General features: G+C 40.3%; 3 protein-coding genes across 3 annotated transcripts; 1 reads left to right on the forward strand and 2 right to left on the reverse strand.

The window, feature by feature from the left end:
• The first annotated feature begins 1,746 nt into the window (after nucleotides 1-1,746).
• LOC147051067 (general transcription factor IIF subunit 2-like) lies at nucleotides 1,747-18,649 on the forward strand. Its single transcript, XM_085919703.1, has 8 exons — nucleotides 1,747-3,400; nucleotides 3,579-3,652; nucleotides 3,764-3,782; nucleotides 3,887-4,031; nucleotides 15,379-15,460; nucleotides 16,233-16,332; nucleotides 16,403-16,546; nucleotides 18,088-18,649. Exons 1-8 carry the CDS (start codon nucleotides 3,335-3,337, stop codon nucleotides 18,220-18,222), a joined length of 765 nt encoding a protein of 254 aa, XP_085775829.1. The 5' UTR covers nucleotides 1,747-3,334; the 3' UTR covers nucleotides 18,223-18,649.
• On the reverse strand, nucleotides 9,575-17,975 carry kctd4 (potassium channel tetramerization domain containing 4). Its single transcript, XM_085919701.1, has 3 exons — nucleotides 17,662-17,975; nucleotides 14,450-14,579; nucleotides 9,575-11,228 (listed from the first exon to the last, which is right to left on the reverse strand). The coding sequence occupies exon 3, from the start codon at nucleotides 11,007-11,009 to the stop codon at nucleotides 10,233-10,235; it is 777 nt and encodes a 258-aa protein (XP_085775827.1). The 5' UTR covers nucleotides 11,010-11,228; nucleotides 14,450-14,579; nucleotides 17,662-17,975; the 3' UTR covers nucleotides 9,575-10,232.
• On the reverse strand, nucleotides 18,647-21,358 carry tpt1 (tumor protein, translationally-controlled 1). Its single transcript, XM_085919706.1, has 6 exons — nucleotides 21,215-21,358; nucleotides 20,457-20,524; nucleotides 19,476-19,660; nucleotides 19,266-19,371; nucleotides 19,067-19,183; nucleotides 18,647-18,963 (listed from the first exon to the last, which is right to left on the reverse strand). The coding sequence occupies exons 1-6, from the start codon at nucleotides 21,240-21,242 to the stop codon at nucleotides 18,961-18,963; spliced, it is 507 nt and encodes a 168-aa protein (XP_085775832.1). The 5' UTR covers nucleotides 21,243-21,358; the 3' UTR covers nucleotides 18,647-18,960.
• Nucleotides 21,359-21,407: the final 49 nt, after the last annotated feature.

The raw sequence follows: 21,407 nt of genomic DNA on the forward strand, positions 1-21,407 counted from the left end.
CATAATTAACTAAATTACTGAGAAAGTTAATCCTCTGATTGTTGCCATACGACTACAATTAGTGATTAAACCAATACATATTTTTAATATAACAGTTGAATGTAAATATAAGTATTACAATTTTCACAAACACCAAATATTTAAAAACATTTTAGGATTTTTTTTTTTGTAGACAGATTAGTTTATCCATCCTAAAAGGTGGTTGACCCCTGCACTTTACCATCAGTTGAAATATTAAAAGAATATCTTCGATCATAATTATCTAACGAATAAACATTTCTAACCAACAGATTAAAAGTCAGATACATTATTTTCCATGATTAACTGTTCTTCAAATATATTGATTGAACGAGAGAAATGAATTGTGCGTACTTTTTGAGTCGTCCCTTTGTGACGTTTAGTTTAATTCAAGTTGCCACATTTATTATGGCAAACGCGCTGACGCTTTGTACCAACGGGCTAAGCCGCTCAATGTTGTGTCTACATTTATAGGTCTGTGGTCTCCCCTACCAGACATAAAGCAGTCTGGGAGCGGCCGATTTCGAAACTGGCGGAAGTTGCCGAAACTTGCCGAGTACGTCAGGTAGCGTCATGTACGCACTCTTTACTGTCTTTTAATTGTTTATAATACGACTTAGATGATGTAATAATGAAATAATCTTTGATATCCTCGAGGAAAATTTGGCTTGAAGGTCAATGCCTTGATAATATTATATGTGATACATCAAATCATGAAACAAAAATCCTCAAAAAAATCTAGTTATTCAAAATCATTTACCCCGTGTTGTGTAAAATATAATTGCTCAAGTTGACGTACATGATTTGTCTTCACTGGCCATATGAAATGTCGCGGCCCTGTGTCTCCTTGAATCTCTCCTTGGGTAGACATGCATTGATAAGTTTTCTCCTTGGGAGTTTTTTTTTCTGCCATTTTAGTTAAATCCTGTTTTGGCACAATGTTTAGGATTGTCTTCCATGTATAGTCAATCCAATTAATAAATCGTACACCTTAAACGGGCATGTGAGACTGAAGAGTGAAACTGGAAACTTGAGCCCAGCCATCCATGGTTTAATAATGAAGGAGAAAAACTATGATGATAAATGAGTTACGCTCTCAACTTTTAAACTGGGAGTCGAGCTCTCAACGTTTTAATAGTGACCTTTGTTCAAGTGTCAAGAAGTGTTTTCCTTCCTTTGCATTTCCATTCTTTTGTAGAATGTCATAAAATATGCATTTCTGGCAATTCATCCCACAATAAAAACAACCCATTAATTAATACAGTAATGCGACCTTTGCAAACAATACTTGGCCTATCTGTTGATCAAACATTTTTTGTCTCCATCATTTATACTATATGCATTGGCAATAAATACCACAATAATAAGCACTCTTGATTACAGCACCCCCTTATGGTCAGATCATGTACAAGACTACAGCTTTCAAATAATATCCTCTGCCACATTGATGCCAAAAGCAAAGAACATTTCATCTCCTAACTACTATAGAGAGAGAGGCCTTCATTTCAGTTTCCCCATTGAGGCAGTTTCACTCAAATAATAAAGTCAAAATAAATGTTTGTTGGTTTATTGGACCAAAGTCCATGCCCCAAACTGTTCCCACAGAGGGAACGCAAGTATACAATTATCCAAAATGGGTTGCTGTGATGAAGGATTCAGATTCAAGATCATCTAAGGACGTTTGGTGAGTAAAATGATTGATTGAGAAATGTGTGCACTGTTTTTTTGCTGCAGTGGGCACAAGAGAAGGGAGAATAACTTAAGATAGGAAATATGGAATATTTTACATGGTAAAATGCAATGTATAAAATGCAAGACAACAGGTCTAGAATCCCCTTTCTGAATCATCCTGTAAAATCTTGGCAGATGTTCTTGTACTCCTACTTTAAAAACTATCTGCCAGATGGTTGCTGCTATGGCAACAGACCCTCGACTCATTGTCGAAATCCGTGCCATTGGAATCTTGATTAATATTGTATCACTGCTAAAGCATGTCATGTTCTGGGCTAACGAACCTTGTCTTGAGTCAGATGCTTGAACAGCTTATGAAAATATGGTAATGATTATAAGATTATGATCTACACTTATGTTGAAGGCTCTTCTTTCATTCTGGGGCTATATAGCTGCACTCTTTGTGAAATAAACTCCCGCCTGCAGGCAAAACCAATACCTCCAGTTAGTTGGTGCCAAGTTAATTTTATTTGCGATGAAAGGGGATTTATGAAGCTTTCAACCAGCTGGTAGGTTTGGAGGGTGCATGCCCTTGAGGTTTTCAGCTTGTAAAATGCAAGCTACTCATTTGGCTCGAAACGATCTTGTTTTTTCAAAGTAACATTACACACCCATCCATTTTTATAAGGCTTGGTAACAGCTTTTAGGTAAAATTTCAGGAGGAAGCTAAATGTATTACTTTTACAGCTCATCATTATCATTTGACCTCTAAACTTTGACTTTACAGGCCTGTTCAATGTTTCAGACTCACTACGTTTTGCACAACTTACTGTTCCTTAACTGAATGTTTAATCCATGAATAGACCAAATACATTTTCATTGATGTCGACATGTTTTTTTTTGTGTATCTCTACTGCAACTAGCTGACAATGACATTGAATTCAGGGGGTAAGATCATCATATTTGAAATACTGTTGCTCTAACATCAACAAGGTGCAGGATAACTATTAATCCACAAGGTGTCGCTAAAGATCTGTTTTAGATATGTTGGCGAACCCGTGACTCAACTGTGTACAGTCAAGGGTACCAGATTTTAATCTCAACAAACCCTTTCTCTGTGGAGTCTAAATGTAAAATAATCATTCTAATGCGACCGTGTTTCTGCATGACACCAAGGAGACAGAAAAAAAACAGAGTATATTCACCACCACCCCTTAAAAAAATAATTATTCCATTTACAGCTTTATGCAAGAATTTAAAAAGCATTTTGTAGTGAATGATCAAAAATGGTTTATAGTTCAGTTACGCAAATATATGGATCTATTGTACTTTTATTTTTTAAATTGCGAATGTTTTGGAAATATGCACGTGTTTTGGCAGTATGAAACACTCGCAGCTGATCTTTATTCCAAGACTGCCAAAAAAAAAAAAAACCCTGAACAACATGAAAGATAATAGGACACATTGTGTATAAACACGCCCCCATCATTTGCCTGCTGGATGAGAGGCCTGTTATAATTGTCCGCCACAGTGTCGCCTTTTATTTTGAAAGAACCCACCTGCTGCGTTAATTGCGAAGTTTTGGTTAAAAATTCAGCCGTGGTATATTTTTCCTGCACCGAATATTTGAAATAATATCGCAAATATGTCTGAGAAGGGCAAAGTAAATCTCACCGGAGTTAAAGAAAGTAAAGGCATGTGGCTTGTCAAGGTTTGTTCATCTGCAAATAATTGTTCTCGACTTAGCAGACGCAACCATGATTATCTTTCTATTAATTAGCAAACTGTCGATCTCTTATTCATGCAAGCCAAATTAAAAGTAGATGTATAATTATTTTTTTCTGGTAGGATTGCATTGAAGTAATCAAAAGTGACTGTCTTTCTGCAAGGTTCCCAAGTATTTGGCTCAACAGTGGGACAAAGCGAAGGAGAATGGGGAGGTGGGGAAGCTTACAATTGAAAAGTATGTACGGCTTGATTGAATCATTATTTTATTTGCAATGGTTTTGATTATTATTATTATTATTATTATTGTCTGTCTTTATTGAATCGTGTCTGTTTCTCCCCTTTTTAGAAAGCAAGGCAAAACTCAGGTGAGACAGCCAATGAAAGCACTGCAAACTGCAGCTGCATTTTATTTTTAATATTTCAGTATTTTACTGATTTATTTTTTTATTTTTTTTTTGGTTTTGGTCAGGTCAGTTTCAGCCTGGATGAAGAGCTGACAACTATGAGTGCTGGAGGGGAAGGTGATTCTCCTCTGCAGGTTCCAAGAGAGCATCCCTTCACCATGAACTCACTTGGTGGACAAACCATGGCAATCTTCAGCCAGGATGCTAAAGGTCAGATTTGGTTTTGAGAATAGATGCTACTTCAATAACATTTCATTAATTAAATGGTGCAATTATGGGAGAAATGGGTGTTTATAGGTGATATAAAATCTCAATCCGTAATCTCAATCCTGCTTCAGTTATTTTAAAATATATTTCAAAAGAAAACTAGTTAATAGCTTCAGATGTGATTTCACTGTAAAATCCAAGAGAAAACTGTCAGGGTATTCTCATTTACATTTGTAGGCTGTTTGCTGGCACGTTTATAGTGCCAGGAATATTCAGAAATTTGCATCGGAGCATAAAAATAGCAGCAACTATATTGTGAGGTTGGAAATTTACATCTTTTGAATTATTCAATTTCTGGAAGGCTATACTGCCGGCCGGGTACAAAATAAAACCTTGTCATGCTTGTCAAGGTTTTCCTCTGTAGGAGCCGGATTTGTTGATTCATGACCTTGTTGTAAATCACCAAACAGATTCCATTCCAAATAAACTGAGTAAAAATGGAACACATTTCTCGAATTAGAAGCGGTTGAGGAGAAAAAGTTACGGATAAACCACGGGGCTTGTATCAACAACGTCGATGACGATACCGGTCGGCTGCCAACAGTCCCCCGGCACACCGCCACATACGCGTGTCACCCAAGAGCTAAAGTAAATTAGCCCTCATTCCTCTTCAGTCATATTTCTACTCAACTGGCTAAAATGTTACCTCGAAACTGCTGAGAATTGAATTAAAGCCTTCTAACAGGAAGCACACCGTGCCAGGAGATTTCTGCTTTCAGTGCCCCGGAGCACTTTAAATGCACCCACTCTTGTATTGTACATTAATACCACCTACATATGATAATGGATTTTTTTTGCTCTTCTTTTGCAAGTTTTTTTTTTTCACCACTTACACATTTTATGTAGAAGGTGGTGTTGATAAATGCATTAAATAACATTACACAGTCCAGAAATAAAAACAATCCAACATAGACTAATGCCAACCATTTACATCTAATTGAGGCCATGAATGTGTCAGGATTGTGAAAATATCAAGCTAACTAAAATTTAGATGATTGCCTCTAAAAAATGTTTTTGTTTTTTCCCGTTGTTTTCTTGGCCACTGCTTAGGTACGACATCACTCGCCCACAGTAAGGTGTGCAGTATGTCTCTGCTCTCCCACTCACTTTCCAAGTCTCTCTCACCTTCTCACACACCTCGTGGTAGTACGCCAACAACCCCAAACAGCAAACAATGGAATCAGAGCTGTCATAACATGCAACTTCCTACAATGTTGTGTAATTCAAAATATTGGATTATCAAATTGATAGATATCTGGAGTGGATGCTTCCAATGCCAATGTTCTTAACATCCATCCAGCGTATGACATCATTACATTTTCATTCCCCATCGCCTACAGCAATGTTTTAAAGGGAAGAAAAAATATGTTCTGTTCAGCCCATCTAGTAAGTAGATTGTGTTCCGCTCACCATTTTTCTGAAGCTCAGCTGTGATTGGTTGTACCCTAAGACCTGGCAAAAAAAAAAAAGAGTGAATTTTGCTCCTTAATTTATATTCTGTAAATCAGATTGCCATTAGTGGAGAAATTCTGGGCTTGACTTCTTCTTTAATGTAATATATTGACATTTTAAAACCGTAACGCAAGAGTTAATGGTTTGATGGAAGCCCATATTGCCATATAATCAGAAAGGGTTGAAATCTTTTCAGACCAAAATGCTGACTTGATGTTACCTGCTGCTTTGCGGAATGATTCCTATTGAAGCCTACCAAATGAGAGTTTCACCCCTTCATTCCCAGCTGGAACTCAATTCCTATTACCTCCATTCAGCCAACCACATGCCTTTGCCCTGTAATGCCCACTTTTCACACTGCACGCCCTTTTAACGCAAGCGCTCGCTCAGTCAGGCAACAATGGTGAGAGGTTGCTAATGACAACCATCAGTGACGGATAAATACATGAATAGTGTCTGACTTGCCTTTTTGTACTTTTTGCACCAAATTGAACTTCATTGTTTCCCCTCGCTTCCTCATGTTTCGTTCTGCCAAGAAGCAGGTATTGATCAAGAAGTTGCTAAGCAACAGGCTGCCAGAGAATTGTGCTGAGAACAGCCAGCCAGCTGTAAAGTAATGCTCTTCTACTTAAGGCTATGACTGTCTTAACCTGTTATAATGGGGCAAAACCTTGATTTTATTTATTCTTATTTTTTTATTTATTTTTTTGAAGAAGAAACACAGTCATAGAAGATGAACAGTCAAGATTGTATCCAATGTCCAATGGCATTTAAAATGTTAACTATTTTTATAGCGTGGGCCGTTTGAAATATTGCAGTCTTCTTCTTGGAGTGCTAAGTGCAGCTAATAAATTAGCGTTCACTTGGTGTCAGACAAAATTGTATTTGCATTTGCTGAAGCAATGCCTGAATAGCATAAATTATAGTTGCCTTTCTTTGCTTTTGTATAGTAGTTAAGTCTTATGATAAAATGTTTTCACTATGGATGTACCAGTACATTATTTTAAGTCTTTCAAAGTTCAGACCTCATGAGCATTTTTGCCACACGAGTATTTTCCTTCTTTTGGACAGCACGTTAATCATGAACTTGCCTGGTAATATATTTTAATCTGGATGGCTTTTATTTTAGTGTGATGCTAAAGTCTTCCATTTTTCTTCTTTCCCAGAATCTGTCATCTTGTGCAGATTACATTTCCATATTTCAAATGATTACAATCTATCTCAAGGATACCTTCGATTCATATTCATCCATTTTCAGGACACAACTGGCAATTGCATTTGTATGTTCAAATTTCCTCGCCATGGTTGTTTTGCCCAAGGTGAGCATTCGGATTGTGACTCAGCCGGCCAGCGTTGAAGTGGCCATATTTAATATGCAATGTCATTAAAAGCTTTGCCACCCACCTGCTGTGCTCCCACACAGGACACCTGTGACATAAAAACAACAAAAAAGTTACCAAATATGTTGGCAAACATGTCGATAGAAGTAAATGTTTCTTTCAGCTCTCTGGGTGTGGAAGTAGAAACAGATTATAAACAATCTGTTGTACATCGCTAAATGACATCGGCTAGCGCGCGTTTGAGGTTTTCAGCGTCTATTTTCCATTTATCGTTACTGGCCGAAAACCAGGCCCTGATCTGGATTGACAATTCAACATCCTCAATGGAGCCATTGAAACAGCAACAGGCTGGATGAATCATTCTGTGCTTTGTTCATAGATTCCATGTAAGACAGAAGCCTCTGCTTAGTCATAGTTCAGGCATAAAGATGCGAGAATTTTAGTTTTTCCATAATTGAATGCTTGTCTACAAAAGTGAAAAATGGAGAAAGTTTTGTTGGCTATACGTACTAACCGCGTGGATGTTTTATGCTTGTCATTCACTCCACAATGTTGAATGCTAGAGATGTTTTTTTCTTAATTGTGTACACTACGTCATGGAACATACACGGAAGCGTGGTTGTGATGGCACTAATTTAATTGCGTTATTAGTGGGTCCCCTTCAGGTCGTTGTCGTGGCAACAGTGAGCTTGCAGATCGAGTTGTTTCTTTATGTTGGAAAGACAAAATAATAAATTACAGAGGGGAAAAGCATCTCTATAGCGTTCCAATATTTCAATTGTACTGTGTATATTGTCCTATTCTTTTTTTTTTTTTTTTTTTTTTTCCAATTTGCAAGCGTCAACCCGAGGACAAGCTTAATGCGGATGTACATCTTGCAAATGTGAAATGGCTGGAAATCTCCCGAGCCTTCTTGCAGTTGAATTGGATTACCGATGAATGGATGCATTTTTTTTTTCTTTCTAATCCTTTCCCAGCCATCTGCCCTGTGCTTCTGCTCTGAACATGGAATGCCCTTGGTTTCTGTTTCTGGACCAGTAGGATAAGAATCTGAGGAATGTTAGTCATTTTCTAACTAAGGGTCAGTACATGACTGAAGTCTGACGACAAGTATTTGAGAGCATAATGATGGAAATGGAGGAATTGAAATTGGCCAGCAATTGGTAAAAAAAAAAAATATTTGCTTGGCTAGAACATTTATCTGGTTTCTTCCAACTCACTTCATCCAAAGTTGTCTTTTGGGGATACATGAATCATGTGACTTTGCACTTAGCAAGTATGGCAGTAAGCACCATTAAAAATGCATGAAGCTCAACTGCAATCAGAATGGCTTGTTGCTAAAATCACAACAGTCTAGACTAGAGTCATAAAATGTCCACTTCAAATATGAAACTTTCATTTCGTAAAATGACACCAACCTTTCATGAATTAAAACCTAAATACAATGACATGTAGTCTTTTTTTTTAGTACGCAAATACAATAATAAATATCAGTAGCAAATAATAAAAACATTATGCGCAATATTTCTTGGGTGCCAGTTGCAAAAGAAAGACCGCATGAATAAATTTTACATTCTTACAACTAAAATGAGTATACATTTTTTTAAAGCTTTTTTTATTACTTCATTTTGTCCTTTCCATATTTGAATCCTCAGGCCAGACAGCTGGCTATTGCAACTTTTAATCATGTGGCACATTATTTCCAGTTTTTTTTTTTTTTTTTTTTTTTCCAGGCACTACCCAGTATCGTCAGATTACAGCCACGAGTCATATTGTGACCAGTCTGGAGACATTTCAGTAGCAATTTGTCTGTGCTTCAGCAGCCCATATCATAGTATGAGAAGGGCCTACTCAAATTATCTATAATGGCACAATTATGCAGGTATATTTTTGAAATGTCTGCCTAGTACATGGATTCATCGTGTGCCATTTTCACGTTAATCGTACGCTATAGTGACGTGCAGTTGGATACAAAGTGTTTCTCCTTGAGGGAAGAGGATGATTGGCCTACTTTGTGGGTACCAGATCTTCTTTCCCCAAGGACTGCCACAGGTTGAGTTGGACTATTATGGAGTAAACCAGCATGGATTTAAAATGTCTTTTTTTTTTTTTTAAAGAGGGGTTAATGTGTTCCTCAGGATGATTTCTGCAACATCATAATAGTCCAACGTATAATTAAAAATATGTTTGTTTGTTTTTGTCACCTAGACCTATTTTGTCATTTTCAAGAAGCTAAAGAATATAAATGTATACTGTACAACAAAATGTCTTTTTAATAGGTTTTAATTTTTAAAAAAGCCTAAAAAGGAACTACTCATATTTTGAAGACTTTTTTTAAGCCCATTGTGACCATTTTACTTGCGAAAACTTAAAAAAAATAATTTGAATGATTACCTATTAAGAAGAATATTGTCCCCGTCATCACCTTGACAATATTAAATGCCTACTTGTGCATTTTATAGTGATGGTCATACAGTATACCATTTCTGTCAATATTGTTTTGAGTTTGTTGGAGTTTTTGCACCAACTGCCTCACTTTAAAATGTGCGTTTGATTCAACTGTAATTAGACTCTGTCGCCGATGATCAATTTAATGTGTGAATAATGCAGCGCTATTATAACCACCACGCATAAAGGATACAAAAACTGCCACTGAGGGTTTCAGCATCATTTTATTCATAAAATATTCACATCGTCATGATTGATGCACTGACTACACAGAGGCTCACAGCACCAAACACAAATTTTATTGAGCGCACATATGCTCGATTGAAAAGCCCTTACAACGGTCACAGTTGTTTGCGCTAAACTTAGCTGAATGCAAGGAAAAGAGTAGCGGATGCTGGTTCTGATTAGGACGTCAAACCTAGCTAGTAAACCAAAGTACACACACGTTGTATTGTAACACACACACACACTGAAGTAAAAGCCAAATGGCACGACTGTCATTTTGAAGGGCTGCGGCTATTGCAAAAGCAGCAGAAGCAAGAAATGTGTTAAGAAACCTCTGGTGTTGAGAATCTCACTTTTGGGGCACTGTGGGGACTCTTAAAATGTAGTCAGAGTCAAAATATAGCCTATTCGGGCCAGATGAAATGCTTTGTGATCCGCTGTTGCGCAATACGTTTTTTGACTACACAGTTTAAACATCACATGAAAGCGCACTCATCTTGTTCGTTTCTTTTTTCCGCTAATAACGAATCACAGCTCAACACAATTACAAGACTTTCAAGCCAGCCCAAATTAAATATCGGAGGGGCGGATGTGAAATCAGGCACTGCTTCTTTTTTTTTTTTTTTCCCCTCGTGGCACCACTTCTCTCCTCTTTCTTCTATCTCTCCCTCCCGTCAACCTATTTGACAAAATGCAAGGCTTCGGCTGCCACGACGGAGCCTTTGCTGCTATCCAGGCTGGTGACCAACCTGAAGCCAGATTTCAAGGCGAGCATCACCGTCTCTAGTTTCAGGCAGTCAAGCGTGCACAAGAATGTGCTGTCCTCCTTCAGCACCAGCCGCGAGCCCGGCTCCGACTTGATGAAATGTCTGAACTGGATCACGTTGGATGACACCTCAAACTCTTCCGGGAAGCCGTCCAGGCGACTCTTTGAGATCTGCACCAGTCGGCCTTTGACCTTGTCGAGGAAGGCGGGATCGCTGCAATACACCTTGAGACCTTGCGACCTCTCGTGGCTATCTGTCATCTCCAAGAAGGCGGGCTCCCGCCGGGCAGCCCGGTGAGTCTCCCAGTCGGCCACGGCTTCTCCAAGTTCAACCAGACGGTAAAAATCGGCCTCCCTCCGGAGAAGCCCTGCCTCCCGGAAGTCATCGGGTAGCTGCAGCTCTCCGGTTCGCAGGTAGTTGAGCACATGGCGGAAAACCGGACCGTCTCTGTCGATGAACGGGTTTCCCATGGAATCCATGTGCTGGACGGGTTTCTTACCATTGGCTAACTCTTCTAGAAAAGTACCCTGGTGCTTAGCCAGGGTGCTCCGGTGAGCGGTGTACAGGAAGCCGCCGACATTGACGGTGATGGTGCCTGACGTGGGCTTCTTGAAGCTCTTGCTGGGCTGCAGCAAGTCTGGGTTGATGTGTCTCAATTCACTTTCCATTCTTCTGAGATTCCATTCCATTCTCAGTCAGCTTCTCCAGCTTGAACCCAGCCTCCTCACAGCTGGCGAGGATGCATGTGTGCCGGCACCACTGATCGGATTAGTTGCCTTCTTTTTCTTTTCAGACGAGGGAATGAATGAGTCTCTGATTACTGCGAGGTGTCTTCGGATCTTGTTCAGTGATTCCGGAGTGGGCTAGTAGGTGGCCCGGGTCCTGTCAGGTAGAGGAGCTCCCGTGGACTGATCATTAAAACGAGAAAGGATCTCTATACTGGTCTCCCGCCCTCCTTCCCTCCCACCTTCACTCTCTCACTTGTACTCTCTCTCTCGATGTCTCCCTCCCTACCCATGTGTGGGTGGACAGACAAGCATCGCATTCAGTTCGGGTAAAACGAAAAAAAAAAAAAAAGAGTAAATAGCAGTCGGGTATGAACTCCATCCCCCTTCCGCCCCCACCGCTCAACAGGTACAGAACTACGCTCTAGTAATTAGTGCGCTGACATACACACAGACATTCACACCCCAATGAAATTGTCAGCATATAAAAAGTCTTTAAGATTTATTTTTACTCTCCTCGCTCGTTTATTCACCGCTAATTACGAAGGGCCAGATTTTCACCAGAGGGAGATCTACACAAAGAAAAAAAGATTGATTTCTCTCAATAGTTTCTTGTCATCACATTGATTTCCCAGAAGGCAAAAAAAAAAGAATATCTTCGAAGTACAAGTGGTTACCTTTGGAAATGCATTTAGTCCACACATCCGTCTCTGTGGCCGTTTCCTCATCATAAGCAATTAGCGGAGACTTCAACCACAACGAATTACAAACGAGCCAAATGTAGCCGAGTGGATTGCGGTTCGTTAGATTTGCTTCCTGCCTCCTTTTTCGCTAACGTAGCCCGTCGAGGATTTGATTTACTGTCAAATAATATCAAGCTTGTGTATTGCACAGCTGTTGGAACTGAATGAATAAAATTTCCCAAAAATGCTCAGAAAAATAAAAACACCATGCTCCCTCCCTATTTAAGATGCTGAATAATTCATAAAGGAGCAGTAAGAGCTCTCGGTGAAACACGGAGTCACTGACTGCTGTGAAGCTGGCATGGCAACCACTTAGAAAAAGGTCCTAGATGAGCTCGGAGCCGTCGGTCTCGTTTCTTCATTGCGCGAGCCATTCTTTCATTGAATCAACCCGACTTAATGAGTGTCAGCGAGGTAAATTCAAACAATAACGAAACTCAAACGCATCATTACTCGGTGACTAATATGTGATTAAAAAGTAATTAACTTTCCTTCCTTATTATCTCCGCCCAGCTATATCAAACCGTCTTGAGCGACCATTCCTGTTAACCACAATTTAAAATTAGATACTTGAAAATGAATGGAATCATTGCACTTCCTTAGTGAACTCGCCCTCTGGGCTGCGTAGATGAGCTGGAGTAGAAAATTAAATTTGGAGAGCCTATTAGCAAGATATACACACACACATACACTGATCCCATCTTTTTCCACACCTCGTGGTAGAAGTAGGAACGAGCAGTCGGTAGTAAACACGGCAAAATAAATAATGCACTCATCAATTTGCGTTCCACCATGTTCCAGCGCATCTGCCCATCCAGCATGGCTGTGGCTATTTAAAGCTAGCGCATTATTAACTCTTCTCATGTACACGCAACGCTGTCCTGGTAGATTACAGCAATTAATGGTTACTTGACATTGCCCGACGTCATTACGGGGAGGAGAAAGAGCGGAAAATGATCCCGTACAGACTGAAATGTGCCTCCAATGGCACGGAAGTCATCTATTTAGATGACTATACTATTGATTGGGTGTCTTTTGGGCTTTGTACAGATGTTGGGAAAACTAATTGCGACACGTTTCATACGGCTATCATCACGGGAAGCCGTAATGAGACTCGACGCGTCAATTAACGACGGAGGAAAAACAACAGATGCTTTCTGGCAGCGGCGGTTTTATGGTCGAGAAGACGCGCGTCCGCGGAGAACGTCGGGAAACGTCAGTCTCGTGTATTTAGCGGATCGTCTTGTCAACGATGGAAGGTTAGAGACGAGTGGTGGATGGAGGCTTTGGTGGGCGGCCTGCTGTTTGTTGTGTGAAACATTAGGAAGGTCAAAGGGCCTTCAAACAGATGGAGGAATGAGTTGAGTGTGAGGGGGTGGACGGGTAACCTCTTCCCTCGCATCCGTCTCTCGTCTTCTGTTGTCTTCACTCCTCTCATCCACTATTCAATGATACCCGTGAAGAACGTTGAAATGCTTTCTTTTATATCTCAGAATATACTGCTCTCAAGTCTTGGAAAAAAAAAACGCGATTGTGTGAGTCTTCTGCGTGATGCAATACCTTTGGAAAATAGAAATTAACTGATTTTTTTTGGGAAGGGGTTGTTTACATTAAATGGACAGATCACGTTATTTAATGAAAGTTAAAGCTATTGTAACTTCTGGAGGCTGGAATTTTGCATTTTGCTTCTATACGACGCAGGCAGTCCAATTTATGTGATTCTAAAACGTCTTTTTCCGTCGTAAATGTCGAATTATTGCTGCATTTTGTGTGGCTTTATTGTTTCGTCCTGAACTCTGTGTATTTTAAGTCAGGCAGCTTTGACTTTGGAGGTTTCCGCGTGATTGTATTGGAAAAAGCAAAGATTTGTGTCTGGAGATTTTTCATACTGAAGCCTGGCTGTTGGACTTTTTTTTGAAAATCTCAAGAGTTCCTCCCCCACACCGAAGCCTTGAGATCCTCTCCACCTACCAACATTTTCAATCGTTTTACTTGCGTGCACACGTGTGTTGTGCAGTGTGGGTGTCATTTTAGCTTGCGTTTGGCCGCTTGTCGTTTGCTTTAATGGTCTGCCACCAGGCAAAAATAAATCGATAAAAGCCTTACTTCTGATTCGTACTGCCACCCAAGTGTTAATGACCTGGATAATTCAGAACCCGCCGACCGTCATTTGATTGAACTTAATGTGACGCGTGAAGTTGGACAGCATGTGGCGGTTGCTATGGTGACCACCGCTTTTTTGCACCTGCACTAAATGATTCAAGGCTGTTTTAAATCATATGACGCTGTTCGCAAGCTCATCTTTCTGCCAGCAAATTTGAACTCGACAAAAGTGTGTACGGAGGAGCGTATGTTTACATGCTTCAGAATTACCCACCGAGTCACTACGGCAGCTCGGTGCAGCCATTTTGAAATATGGCTGATGGATGAGAAGGAAGGAGTTCACAATATGCATGAGAATAGATGATCGGTCCCGTACTTTAAAATGTATATATTCAAACCAGCAAAATACATTTGGACTTATATTTCAGAGCGACTTTTGTATATGCTACTTTCTTTGTCGTTCACTGTTCTTGGTCTCGGTTTTTATCAAATACATTTCATCCAACTTAAAGTTCAGAGCAACTTTTCATGACTTATAGTCAAGTCAATCAAACGTACCTTTTACTGAAGAATATCTATAGGCAGCCACAGTGAAGAACTTCTTTTGCCGGAGGGCCATTTCTGTGTAATCCGTTTCCCTTAATGATTGGACTTGTAGCGAGCGGTTCATCCATTTTACTTTCCTTCCCTGAATAATGAGAATCAGAGGCCTTCACTATAAAATCAATCATTTTTACTCACTCTACAAAACAGTGTTTCCCTCTTTCAAATAGTAAATACTTAAAACCAAAAATGAAAGTCTATTTTACAAATAAATTGAATCATACCAAATTATGTCAATATGACGATCAACTTAAAGAACTGTGAATTATGACTCTTGTGTGCAGACCCATAAAAGAATATTCAACACTAATAATAAAAAAAAGAATGCTCTGTACACAGCGTGACTTTTTCAGTCACACGAAAAGAGCAATCACAAAGAGTGGCATGTTCCGACGGGATCCCGCTGTGCCGCTATCGTCACGGAATGTCGTCACCAGATAAGACGTCACGCTTCACACTTCTTTTTTTTTTTTTCCCCTTTTGGCTGACTTGCCCACACATTTGGAGTCGAGGTGACGTTGGCACGTATCCCTGCATCGTTAACTCATTCACACATCAGAGGATTCCGTCTCCTCCTCAGGTCACCTTGCAGCCCTTTAAGCATCTCACTCCACTGAGGAGTGTAAATTTGTTTCAGCTTCTCACAAATCTCCACATACAATCGATGACTAAGAAAAGAAGTACGCTTACATCACCAAGTGGTTGTCAATACGGTAACAACAAGATGAAGATGTTTAATTCCACGTCACTTCTTGAGGAAAGTCTACAAAGCACAAGTAAGGGACATGCAAACGGTCTCTAACGCTCTTAAATCGATAGCATCAGCAGATGACGATAGTTTGTGACAAGTCAGAAATGTTCCTGCGGCTTGATCTTTGTTGTAGATGAAATCAGTCTGGAGGGGATGGTGGTGCACAGAGCCGAATGCCGACCCGTCGTCACTGACAACTACATGAAGCTGAAGAAGTGAGTGAGCCTCGAAATGTGGACAAACAAATATGATGTTGACGTGACACTTTTCGAACATGTCAGTTGCAGTGATCCTCTGCCATGTGTGATACTGGCCCCAAAACATGCTACGACTCAGTAAACCCAGCAATCCTATTGTGTTTGTTTGTCGGTCCATCTTTTTTTTTTTTTTTTTTTAAACCATTTGAGTGCTTTTCATTAGAATCTGCTATTGAGGCCAGATCACTATAGCAACTGTCACTGGTAGATGCGCCACTACAATGCAAACATCACACATTTTGAGTTGTTGTTTCAGACCGTTTGTGAGTCCTCCATTAATTGAAACTGACAAAATGACAAGAAAGCACTTGCAGGACGGAAAGCAATCTTGGCAGTGTGGTGGGGTGTTCAAATTGTGCACTGATCATTTGGTTTGGATGTTGGTCAGACATTACAGATGGCCCACATTTTAGTACACGGTGATTTGTTCAACAAATGTCCCCTTCATTAAGGCCAATGTAGAACAAGAAAAAAAGAGTTGTCATGTGTTGTATCATTTCTCATTGGATTATCTTGACCGGAGACAATTTTGTGGCTATGTACATAGTTGTAAAACATAAAGCAGCAGTCGATAGATAAGAATATAGACGGTAGCTATAGACATAAAAATGAGATTTATGGTTGAATGAAAAAAAATCAGGCCAACAGTTATGTTGTCAGGATTTTTGGTAGGTGTATATAATCATAAAGCAATGCATCTAAATGTATTCATGTGCTTGTTGGGTGCCAGGGTTCAAATGAAGGAGTCCTTGAAGCCTCAGCGTTTGTCACAGAAGCTCGACCGAGCCATCACGACCGTCTTCAAGCCCGTGGCCAACCACGACTTTAACGTCAGTCCTGGATTTCTCCCACGCTTGTCTAACGTCAGCATCGGTAGTGACCCCCCGGTGTGTTTACCAGGTGGAATATGAAAAGAAGAAGAAATCCGAGGGCAAGATGGTGAGAGCTGAGCGACAGGTGGTGTTGGACATGCTTTTCGCTGCCTTTGAGAAGCATCAGTATTACAACATAAAAGACCTGGTGGACATCACCAAGCAACCTGTGGTGAGCCAAAACACAAGAAACAAACAAATACACCTGCCCACTTTCCTCCTTGCTTTGTTCCATTAGCACCAATCGCCCACAGCATGACGTTTGTGCTTGTTCACACACTCTGCCGTGGTTACAATTTGGGACAGTTCTTTCTCTCGCTCTCTCGCTCGCTCTCTCTCTCACGCATCGATAACAGTGGATTTGTTCCAGCGAGTAGAGAAAAGGCAACGTGTAGGTGCTGATGAGACCTTGAGGTCCTATCCGCTCCCTCTGATTGCATCTGATTGCGTAACTATCGCTTGAGTGGGAGACAAACGGCGCAATACACTCTACGCCACCATTCCTCTCCCAAAGCACTTGGCTAGCACGGCCAATTAACTGAACTGAAGTAACCGAAATGTCCATTGTCTCAAGTCTTGCTGTTCATCAGCGTGGAGACAGTAGGCATGGGTTTTTTAAGCTCCACAGTGCCACCCTGTGGCTGTTTATTGAATAGGTCAATGTACCCAATGGCTTAATGGTTCAGGATGTTGGGCTGTTAGGAACAAAAATTGACATCTTTTGCAAGTTTATCCTGACAACTGACATCTAGTCAAAAAAATTTTTTTTTTTTTGCCACCCTTCATTTGGAAAGTCCTCTGCAATCAGAGGCACAAAGCGACGACGATCCATTTGTCATTAGCTAGCCGGGTTTATGTAAATTTTGATCAGGAAAATTAAAAGCCGGGTAGCATGTTGTATTTTATCAATTCATTTTGTATAAATAATAAAATAACTAATAGCTTTAAAAATGCCCAATATTTTTATTGAGGCATACGGCCACACAACCTGCATGTTTTGGTTGGTCATGTCACAGAAGAAAGCGATCAGTTAAAATCTTTGTACAGAAATCACTTCAAATGTCAAAGTAACGTCTAGTAACATCTAGCCTCAACATGCACGCGGACATCTCTAGTTAGCCCCATTTCGATTCACCTTTCCATGATTTGAGTGCAAGAAATGAGCAGCCACTGCAGCTAAAGTGCCCAGTCACTTTCACCAATCACCAACTAACATGTCCCGAGAGGCTTTGTTAGCTAAACTGGTTATAGATTCAATTGAAATCTGTAAGAATTTATTTTACTTACATTTGCCCTGATGTCCACGTATGGGGTTCCACCTGCGCCGCCTATCCGAAAAGGTGTTTTAAACGGCCACAATCATTGAAGAAAGTCCTTCTCATTGGAAGTCAAGGTGCTCCTAATCTTTCCAACAAGTATTGAGCATCTTAGTTGCCTTAAACGTTTAAAAAAAATAAAAGAAAATTACTTTATTCTAAAATAACAGGGTGTCAACACCAAGGATTGTAAGCAATCCAGAAAACAAGTGACATGCCTTCTCTGACGTAGTCAGGCAGATGTGTCAAATCAAGCAGACTCCACCCAAAAGGTGGGCATCAGTAAATCCACAGGAAGTCCTAAATGATCTACCATTTAATCCGTTTTCAAGGGGGTATTGTTTTTTAATGCAGTCCTGTCATAAAAAATAAAGTCATGTTTATGCAATGTCCACAGACCTACCTGAAAGAGCTCATGAGGGAAATTGGAACATACAACAGCAAAGGTGCTCACAAAAGCACATGGGAGCTGAAAGCAGAGTACAGGCACTACCAGTCAGCCGAGGAGGAAGAAGAGATGCAGACGGCCTAACAATGTTTCAAGTAATTTTTTTTCCTGCCAGCGTGGTACACGCTTGTTGCTTCAATTATGCTGGTAGTCTTTGTTAGTGATTAGCAGAGGGATTGGTTTACTTTTTAATGCAAGCCTTTACCTAGTATATTGGGAGTACAGTAAAGTTTGACTATCAATATTGCTGTCTTTTTTTTTTTTTTTTCCCTCTGTTGCTAATGACAACTGCAGACCCTTGTAGCCATGTTTACAGAACACCATGAGGTGGAAACATGCTGCTTTGGATTTTAAAATTTAAAACGGCCGTGTGACCGCGCCCAAACCAGACTCATGAAAGAGGATGAGAATCCTAACATGTACGAGGCAAACTTCTTAAAGATGAAACAGCAAAGAAATCATGCCAATACCCCAAATAATCACACTGTTAATAAAAAGGAAACAAGCAGAAGATGGTACTTCGATTTATTTTAAACTTAAAAGCAATGTGGATGGAATTTCAAATGCAACTATGTACCCAGAGTGTAAGGGAAAGCAGAATTGTATTTGCTAAAACATCCCAAAAGTCCAAATCTGGGAGCCTTGAACATATTCCTTCAGTTGTACTGCAAAAAAAAAGTCAAACACTGGTGATTTCAAAAGAAAACAAAGTGAATATAACTTTTGTCCAATGGGCCATGATGTAAATATAGCACAAGTTGCACTCTGCTCTTGGGGCATTTGGGAAAAAGCGGCAGCCAGTTGACAGATTAGTCCATGGAGTTACTGAAGGGGGAAAAAAAAAATTAAAAAAAAGAATTAGTATGCATCATTTGGCACAATACCTGCAATTTGAGTTCTGTGTAGCACCCAGCGGCAGAACACTTACACATTTCTCAGATATGAGGCCATCTTTAAAGAAGCGGAAGAAAGGTGTGACATTGTCCTCACGGTAGTCCAGAATTCCAACCATACCATCAACGTTCATAGACTCGCCTGTGTAAAACTGGAGTGACCACAACTGGGCTTAACACATCTATCAACAAACACTTGTGTGTTTTGCATTGAGCGCGTCTGCATGTACTTACCAGGAAATCCTTGAAATTCGGGAGGATCTTTTTGATTTCAGAATTGGCGTCGGCCACAAACTTCTCCACTCTCTCGGGGTTGGATTCTGCTAACTTTAACTTTATGCTGGAAAAGAAATGCTCTTCAAATCATCTGCTACAATAGCCTTTAAGTATGCGGATCAATCTCGATTGATTGGCGGACGCTCGTCTTAGTAAATTGTAACCCACCTCTTGACGTACTCCTTGATGTAGGCGAGGTAAGCCTTCTTCTCAAAGCTCGTCTGCTGCAGTTTGTGGAAAAGGATGATGTTCACGCCAGACTCCACCGACGCCTCTGATGATTCTACCTGCTCCTCAGCCGAAGCGTTGGCACCGATTAAAGCGTCGTCGATGTCGTTTGAGGTGGTGACGTACTAAAACACAAGAGGGCATCGTCATTTTAGACGTTCGGTAATGGCGGCAGCAATTCGACCAAATTTAGATACAGCCGGAGGACATGTCCAAGTAAGGCATTCCAATTGCCACTCAAATGTATGGTTTTTACTCTAGTTTTTTACCAATTCAAATAGTTTTTTCTCTTTTCTCATAGACAATAAAGTTTGAAAGATACAACAACGTTAAAAGCAGTGTAAAATATTGAACTTGATGATTCAGTGACTGGAGATTTTTCTGCCACAAGGTGGCAGTGTTTCATGTTGGACAGCAATGAGAGGGAGGAACAGTACTTTTCTTTTTAAATTAAGAGAAAATTAATACAAACACGAAGCAATTCGTGGAACATGAAGAAATTTGTGGACTCCTGTCCCCCAGTATCTACATACATATTTTTACATTTATTACTTATAAATGATGTTCACACTTATTACACCAATGTTGCAGGTCTTTTTTTTTCTTCTCTTTTACTGATTGGCACTGTCATTAGCGACGCAGCTTTCCTACATAAAAGTCAGAAATAAAATGAAAAATGTTACATAAGCTATCTTTGGGAGTTGTTGAATATAAACAGCGCTTTTGAATTTAGAATAGGACCAGATCAAATTCTCTCATTGGCCTCTCTCACAATTAATCAAGTCTTAATAATGCATCTTGAAGCCAAAACTAGGTGAGTCATTCACATTCTATGCGATCAGTGGATGACTAACAAGCAATGAGATTTTAAAGTCATTAAAACAACATTCCTTCCTTGCAACATGTACGCCAATTGCTTACTTTTCCTTCCACTTCGTAGAAGATTGGAGTCTCCTTGATTGGGTAGACGTCTGAGAACATCTCATCACCTATGCGAGAAAGAGAAATATTAAAATAGACTGGTATGGAAAGTCGCTTGAACATCTATAATTATAATCGAATTAGCAGTAGCCATTAATGCCGCAGCCACTCTACTGGTTACGTGTTGCTGGTGAGGCAAAACCTAGCATTCGTTAACATCTTCACAATACTGGCACTACTAGTAAAGTACATAACTTGTGGGGAAATGGGCCGAACTAGTAATGCGCATTTTGCCGATATTGTCCTGTTGTTCCTGGAAAGAATAGAGGATCTATGAGTTAATGGCTTGATAAAGAAGTCGGCCAAGGGCTTGGACGAGAAGGTATGCTTGATGCTAACGATAAATCGAGTTGAGATCAGCCAGGAAGACGTCTTCCCTCGTCGTTAAAACTACACGTGAGCGGCCACATGATTCTGGGATGCTGTCATTGTTGGCTCATTGTTGACAATGAGCCATCTCTATCGTTATACGTAATGTGATCAGTTAAATTCACGTTACAGCAAGACGCAAACAATGGTCATCGTCATGGCGTCATCCCGTTAGCATTAGCATTAGCAACGCGGAGGCACGAGTTAGCTAGGCGGCGAGTTGAGTGAAGGCAAATAAAAACTAGTTATAAACATTTTTAACCACTCCCCAAACTGCTTTGACGACGGCGATTGTGAAAGGAACACGCGGACAAAGGGAAAGTTCTTACCGCTTATGATACACCTGTAGATGATCATTTTTGCCGCTTTGGTGTACTCTTCCCGAGACAGAAAGCCTGCTGCCCCAAACCAGACCGGAGAGAAAAAGGCCTAACGGACCACAATGTGGACTATTTACATCCTGTTGACGTCATCGAAGGGGTGGGGTCTACAAGGTCTCGATCTTTGCTGCCACCCTCATGA

The sequence above is a fragment of the Syngnathus leptorhynchus genome, chromosome 9 (genome assembly GCF_054491065.1).
Source record: "Syngnathus leptorhynchus isolate UIUO chromosome 9, UIUO_Slep, whole genome shotgun sequence".
Taxonomy (NCBI): domain Eukaryota; kingdom Metazoa; phylum Chordata; class Actinopteri; order Syngnathiformes; family Syngnathidae; genus Syngnathus; species Syngnathus leptorhynchus.